Source organism: Rutilus rutilus (assembly GCF_951802725.1).
Source record: "Rutilus rutilus genome assembly, chromosome: 2".
Lineage (NCBI taxonomy): Eukaryota > Metazoa > Chordata > Actinopteri > Cypriniformes > Leuciscidae > Rutilus > Rutilus rutilus.
Genome location: NC_140210.1, coordinates 8,895,521 through 8,903,104, shown reverse-complemented (window position 1 = coordinate 8,903,104; position 7,584 = coordinate 8,895,521). Strand labels below are relative to the sequence as shown.

Genomic DNA, 7,584 nt, shown 5'->3' with positions numbered 1-7,584 from the left:
TGTGTCTATTAATGCAGATTGTCTGTCGTTCTTACTCCTCTGAGTAAAGATGGAGCAAGATTCACATTAGTGCTGGGCACCGTTATTGATACCGCATATGCACTGCAATAAATTAGAAATATGCACATGGGTTTGTTGATGGACATACACTTGTTAATGCTGATGGTGAGGAATTACAGCTGCAACATCTCATAATGTTCCATAACTGAGCAGCGTATCACTGAGAAACGTCCTGCTCAAGTTGTCCTTGCGATGGAGGTTCGGGTTGAATAACTCGTTCCTCCAATGTATCATCATCGGACTTGCGCTCGGACTGTATATAATATATAAACCTTTATAGTAAGAATTTAGTAGGTTTATATTATTTTATATTATTTCATTAAGTTGCAGAGCTTGTTTTGTGGAATGAGACATGTAGATTAATATTATTTTCTTAATTTGCATGTTTTGTTTTGTGGAATGAGATATACAATGGAAATGTGAGTATTGGGTTTTATTTTGTGGCAGTTTCGCTTAAAACATGGAAGCTGCACCAGAACTAGTCCAATTCCATGCCTTCACACAAACTGTTTGTGTTCATTCAAATTTAATTTGATTAATTATTTAATGCATTAAAGATGAATTTAACAAGAAATCATTCCCAACATGTTGATGCAAACCAGACAATTATCCCTTTAACACATTAACCAAACGCCATATATGAGAACTGAGCTGGACGATGACATCACGGTTTTCTCCAGAGCGGCTATATATATATATATATATTAACTAAATTAATAACTTTTTTACAACAAAAATGAAACATCACTGAGCTTACTTAAACTGGACTGTAACGCTATTTTCTTCTGGAAACAAACTTTGTTGCATTATTTTTCTGTTATCTCTGTAAAGCTGCTTTGAAACAATCTGTATTGTAAAAAGCGCTATATAAATAAATGTGACTTGACTTGATTCATATAGCAGCCTAGTCATAACTCATAAACTCCTATTCAGCAATATATGATTTGGAAACAAGAAACAAACTACAAAATAAAAGACATGAAACAAAACCCAAAACCAAACTGACATTATCTCTTTGGCGCAATCCAGAAAGTTGAAGCGCGGGTTAATTAACATGAGCACTTTACTCCATCATGTAAATGTGCCAGATATTTGACACATTTTTGTCATGTTGTTGCAAGTTTTAAAGTTGAGAGCAGAGAAATAGGCCTACACACTCTCTCTCTCTCTCACACACACACACACAAACACATATATAACGCATATACAGTGAGGAAAATAAGTATTTGAACACCCTGCTATTTTGCAAGTTCTCCCTCTTGGAAATCATGGAGGGGTCTGAAATTGTCATCGTAGGTGCATGTCCACTGTGAGAGACATAATCTAAAAAAAAAAAATCCAGAAATCACAATATATGATTTTTTAACTATTTATTTGTATGATACAGCTGCAAATAAGTATTTGAACACCTGTCTATCAGCTAGAATTCTGACCCTCAAAGACCTGTTAGTCTGCCTTTAAAATGTCCACCTCCACTCCATTTATTATCCTAAATTAGATGCACCTGTTTGAGGTCGTTAGCTGCATAAAGACACCTGTCCACCCCATACAATCAGTAAGAATCCAACTACTAACATGGCCAAGACCAAAGAGCTGTCCAAAGACACTAGACAAAATTGTACACCTCCACAAGGCTGGAAAGGGCTACGGGGAAATTGCCAAGCAGCTTGGTGAAAAAAGGTCCACTGTTGGAGCAATCATTAGAAAATGGAAGAAGCTAAACATGACTGTCAATCTCCCTCGGACTGGGGCTCCATGCAAGATCTCACCTCGTGGGGTCTCAATGATCCTAAGAAAGGTGAGAAATCAGCCCAGAACTACACGGGAGGAGCTGGTCAATGACCTGAAAAGAGCTGGGACCACCGTTTCCAAGGTTACTGTTGGTAATACACTAAGACGTCATGGTTTGAAATCATGCATGGCACGGAAGGTTCCCCTGCTTAAACCAGCACATGTCAAGGCCCGTCTTAAGTTTGCCAATGACCATTTGGATGATCCAGAGGAGTCATGGGAGAAAGTCATGTGGTCAGATGAGACCAAAATAGAACTTTTTGGTCATAATTCCACTAAACGTGTTTGGAGGAAGAAGAATGATGAGTACCATCCCAAGAACACCATCCCTACTGTGAAGCATGGGGGTGGTAGCATCATGCTTTGGGGGTGTATTTCTGCACATGGGACAGGGCAACTGCACTGTATTAAGGAGAGGATGACCGGGGCCATGTATTGCGAGATTTTGGGGAACAACCTCCTTCCCTCAGTTAGAGCATTGAAGATGGGTCGAGGCTGGGTCTTCCAACATGACAATGACCCGAAGCACACAGCCAGGATAACCAAGGAATGGCTCTGTAAGAAGCATATCAAGGTTCTGGCGTGGCCTAGCCAGTCTCCAGACCTAAACCCAATAGAGAATCTTTGGAGGGAGCTCAAACTCCGTGTTTCTCAGCGACAGCCCAGAAACCTGACTGATCTAGAGAAGATCTGTGTGGAGGAGTGGGCCAAAATCCCTCCTGCAGTGTGTGCAAACCTGGTGAAAAACTACAGGAAACGTTTGACCTCTGTAATTGCAAACAAAGGCTACTGTACCAAATATTAACATTGATTTTCTCAGGTGTTCAAATACTTATTTGCAGCTGTAACATACAAATAAATATTTAAAAAATCATACATTGTGATTTCTGGATTTTTTTTTTTTTGATTATGTCTCTCACAGTGGACATGCACCTACGATGACAATTTCAGACCCCTCCATGATTTCTAAGTGGGAGAACTTGCAAAATAGCAGGGTGTTCATATACTTATTTTCCTCACTGTATATAGGGGACATTCTACCAGAAACGTACATTTCCACTTTAAAAAATCTTGGAAAAAAAAAAATATTTTTCTTAAATCTGAACGTTGAGTCATATGGAGGACATGTTAAACTATGAGAAACACATATCATCCCATCTCAGCATGTTTTTATGATTAAATAAAATACATTTTTATACGCATTTCATCCCTAAAATGTCAGGCCCTGTCACAGACAAATTTGTATATGTTAGAATGGTTTCCTAATGAATTTCTTTGATACAGATAGCATTTTCTTATTGATCACATGTCCCTGATTGTATCTAACATGGTTTTATAATTCCTTTAAGAAATATAAGTAACTTTTCGGTCAACTGTAGTACACAAAATCACAGAATACCCGCAGGCACTCATATAGTTGTAAAATAACTACCTTTACATAGGAGATTTTTATAAAAACATAGTAGTGGATATATACCCCCACCTTCATCTACACAGTTAAAGAGATTAATTAATTAATATTTCCTCAAATAGTACACTTTTGTCATATTTCCTGTGTGACAGGACTGACCATGGCGTGACAGGACTGACGATACTGTGACAGGACTGACTTTATGGATTTTGATGATGCAGAAAAAGTTATGTTTTGTGTTCTTTATTTAAGTTTTGATTGCCATTTCTTTTTTAAATTATTATTATAATTTTAATGTTAAAGTAATATTAGACTATGGTAAAATTCAGCCAAGGACATACATAATATTGCTAAAAGTATTGGGACAGCCCTCCAAATAATTGAATTCAGGTGTTTAAATCGCTTCCATGGCCACAGTTGTATAAAAATCAAGCACCTTGGCCTTCATTTTACTATTGCATGCGTTAAATACATAACATATGCAATAAATGTTATAAAAAAGAACAATAACATTGATTTGTAAGGCCGTGTCACACAGGAATGTGACAGGGCCTGATGTGACAGGGCCTGACGGTTGGCCATTGTAAACTGCCATTACTCAGCCTGCTAGCATGCTAGCATAAAAACTGTTAACATGCAAGCAAGGAATTTCAGTAACCTTTTTAGACATGTTTTGGATTTAAAAGATTTTCATTATTTTCTGGAATGTTTAACCGTGACAGGGCCTGACCCTTTAGCTCGTCTTCCTAAAAAAAACATACAAAAACAAGCTTAAAATCATAAAGCCTTAATCAATGTAAGCTTCACCTGGGTCAAATGATGTCACTTCCTCTGAGTGATACCCTTAAAGGCGTATTTCACACATTTTATGTAGAGTTTTATGTAAACGTGACAGGACTGACCAAAACATGGGGACAGTTGTAAAATAGAATTTATTTGTAGAATTTATATATAATTTTATGTTTTTGATCAGTTGATGTAAATGATAACAGCTTAAACTTGTTATTGATGAGTTTTTTTTTCTAAATAACAGTTTGTAGCATAACAAAACTATGAAGGCTGTAGCTCCAATTTGGCTGAGGACAAGGGCATGGACAGGATTTGTAATTTTCAAAAGTGTTTTTAATAAAGAAAAAAATATCTGAGAACCTAATGAATGACATATTCCTTTACAGAACAACTCACAGAAATCAGCCAGTTTTAGAAATTTTTGGATGAAATACTTTTTTATTCACTGAAACAATCCAAGGACAGATAATGTACGTTTCTGGTAGAATGTCCCATATAATACAATTATGGCTATATTTATTTGTAACAGTTGTGTTAAGACATTTCTGTCTTTTAAGAACAGCTGATGGACACCGTGCTGAGTTGTCATGGGAACATCCCAGGTGAAGATAATGAGGAAGTTATGGTTTCTAAACCGTGAATTTTTAGGGCTGTGATATTTCAAATGACAATTGTTTTCAGCGCCACATTTATCAACATCCGATCATTCGTACGATGGGATTGGCTGTATTCCAGTGTTTCATGAATCACACCTGAACCCTGTCTTAAGATGATTTCTGCGCTCGGATCTACGTTAGATTGATAAATGAGGCCCAATTAGTAAAGTAGACTATAAACGCAGGGCTCTTTCTGGAACTTAACAAACACTTCCTCTGAGATTCTGAAGACAACAATCTGAAAAGCAAGGTGAGTTTTTGGAACAGAAACCTACTGAATAACATTTGCGTTGTCTTTAAAATACACTAAGATTCCACAGTGTGCAGCATTTGAGTGCAGACATTTAACTTTACCTGCTTATTCATTTTTAGGTTGATTTTTCAAGTTCATCATGGCAATGCTGAGCAGTCTTCTGCTTCTTTTTGTTGTCTTCTCCATGGGGAATGCAGATGGTAACTAGAACATTTAATTGTAAACTCTTGCCAGTTTAAGTGCATTATGGGAATGTACAAGATTCTATTTACTGATATTTGCATGATTAATGAAGCATTTTCAGTGTTAAAGTACACTTTTTTTTTTTTTTTTTTTTTTTTTTTTCATATAATCACACAAACTTGAAATAATTTAAAATAAAAACGCTAAATATTACAAAATCCCCATTTAGGTAGTGAATCCACACTTGATTTTAGAAGATGTCCACGTGGATGGCAAAATTTTGGACGCCGGTGCTACAAGTACTTCTCTCAATCGGTTCCCTGGATCACAGCAGAGGTAATGTATTATACAACAAAGCTATTTGAACAACACCTTATATTATGTCTTTAAATAAATGGTTTGGTACAATGTATTGTGTTGATGTAAGACACTTTTGCTGCTATTGAGTTGGGATATGGGTAAGGTTGGGGACAGGTTTGATGGTTAGGTTTAAGGGTGGGTTAACACTGGGTCAACAGAGTAATCCTAGATCTAATTACAGCTGTATTAATTGCTTGCATTTAAAATCAAATGATTGATTTAAATGTTAGTACAGATTAAGTGCTCTTAATATAAGTGGGAATGTTTCTTTGTTTGCAAATTACTAATGTTTAAAGCCATTTCTGCTTTCTACTAAAAAGATTATAAGATTTTGTAATGACAAATCTGTCTCTTCAGAGAAACTGTCAATCTTTTGGTGCGAATCTCGCATCTGTGCATGATCAACCAGAGAATAATTTCCTGCTGAGTCTGTTGCGTGCTTCCACAAAAACTTGGGTTGGTGCTCATGATGGTGTACAAGTAAGTTCAATTGTGTGCCCTAAAGAAACCTATTTGTTTGTCTAAACTGAAATTTCTGCTTTAATCAAAGGCAAAGTTTCTAATGAAGATGGTTTGACTTCAAAGCTGAATTTAATTGGCTTGCGTCTGACTACAGTAGTGCACTTTTTGTACTCATTCTCTTCACTTAGGATGGAGAGTGGTTGTGGAGTGATGGAACTGTGTATGACTATACCAACTGGTGCTCTGGAGAACCTAACAATGCAGGTGGTCCTGAGAACTGTTTGGAGATCAACTGGACCTGTGAGTGCACTCATTTATTTTTATGTTTTTAACTAATCTGCAATCCTATAATTTCATATCATACAGTAACATTAAATGCCTTGTTTGGATTTCTCTATGCCTTAAGTTGAACACCACTGTAATGATCAACTGATTTCATTATTCCACCATACAGCTAACCGTTGCTGGAACGATGCATCCTGTTCAACCTCAAAGACCTATATTTGTGAGATCCGTCAACCTGGTCCATATTGACTTTGTACTACATTTTCTGATCTTATCTTTGCAAAAAAATTTCTGAAATTCAATCTCTTAATTTTCTTTGAAACACTCCTCAATTAATAAAGCATTGAATCCAGGCATGTGAATTGTGGACAATCAAATAAATGTGTATATTGTATAGCAAGGTTTGAGGATATGGTTCGTAGAATGACAACACTAGAAGACATTTGTTTCCTACATTGGACTGTATGTAACTCTTTGTTTTGTCTTATTAAAATATGCATCATGATCCTGGAATTCACCATGGTCTTTACATGGTATTCTGGCTCAAGTTCAAAACCCCATGTTACTCTTTGATTTGAATGTCACGTGAATAATGTAAACGTAGGCATGTGTGAGTCTATTTTTTTGGAAAGAAAATATTGGTTGCAATCTACAGGGTTCCTACGCAGTTTAGAAAAGTATGAGATTTTAATTAAGTATGGAAAAATATTTGCCTTTCCAGACTATTGCCCCTATTTAGTGTTCTATAATAGAAAATTAAGAATTAATTTATCATTGTGTTTTCATGGCAGCTGTTTAGTGATTGTCAAGCACAAATTAATTCAAGGTGCACTTTTTCATTATGCAAAAATGAAATGCATGGGTTTCTTATGATATTCTTTGCACTGTATTACAGAGCCACTAAAAGGATCTTTGCAAAACTAAATATGCAGACTTTCAGAATTTTGGACTTTTAGTGAAGTTAACACTAACTTCTAATTCACTAACTTACTGATTTATTCACTCTTCGCTCCAAGCACATGAATGAGAAATAGAGTCTCCGCCCACCTAAAACTCTGCAACGCATGAGAATACACATGTGCAGCGGTAGCCTATAGCTACAGATTTAAATCTTGGTAAATAGACGTATCAAAACTATGTTTTAAATTTTTTATTTAGGCTAATTTAGTTATTAATTCACTATTAGATATTTCTAGCCTAATATTTTCAAGCATCTGTCCACACACACACACGGATGAACGTCTTAACTTTTACGACATCATAGAGAGAGAGCATCACTTTGTACCATGCTGTTGTAGTAGAATTAATTAGATAAGATTAATTATGTTACTAAC

The 7,584-nt window shown here is 36.1% G+C and overlaps 1 protein-coding gene across 1 annotated transcript; it reads left to right on the top strand.

Moving 5' to 3' along the window:
* The first annotated feature begins 4,880 nt into the window (after positions 1-4,880).
* LOC311286770 (ladderlectin-like) lies at positions 4,881-7,138 on the top strand. Its single transcript, XM_084403043.1, has 6 exons — positions 4,881-4,957; positions 5,080-5,160; positions 5,373-5,479; positions 5,861-5,983; positions 6,154-6,265; positions 6,420-7,138. Exons 2-6 carry the CDS (start codon positions 5,100-5,102, stop codon positions 6,497-6,499), a joined length of 483 nt encoding a protein of 160 aa, XP_084259169.1. The 5' UTR covers positions 4,881-4,957; positions 5,080-5,099; the 3' UTR covers positions 6,500-7,138.
* The last annotated feature ends 446 nt before the right edge of the window (positions 7,139-7,584 follow it).

Excerpts from the sequence above, each read along its gene's own strand:
- LOC311286770 (XM_084403043.1), top strand. The coding sequence starts at position 5,100 with ATGGCAATGCTGAGCAGTCTTCTGCTTCTTTTTGTTGTCTTCTCCATG. Across the intron at positions 5,984-6,153 it reads GTGCTCATGATGGTGTACAA|GATGGAGAGTGGTTGTGGAG; the intron begins GTAAGTTCAATT and ends CTCTTCACTTAG. Across the intron at positions 6,266-6,419 it reads TTTGGAGATCAACTGGACCT|CTAACCGTTGCTGGAACGAT; the intron begins GTGAGTGCACTC and ends TCCACCATACAG.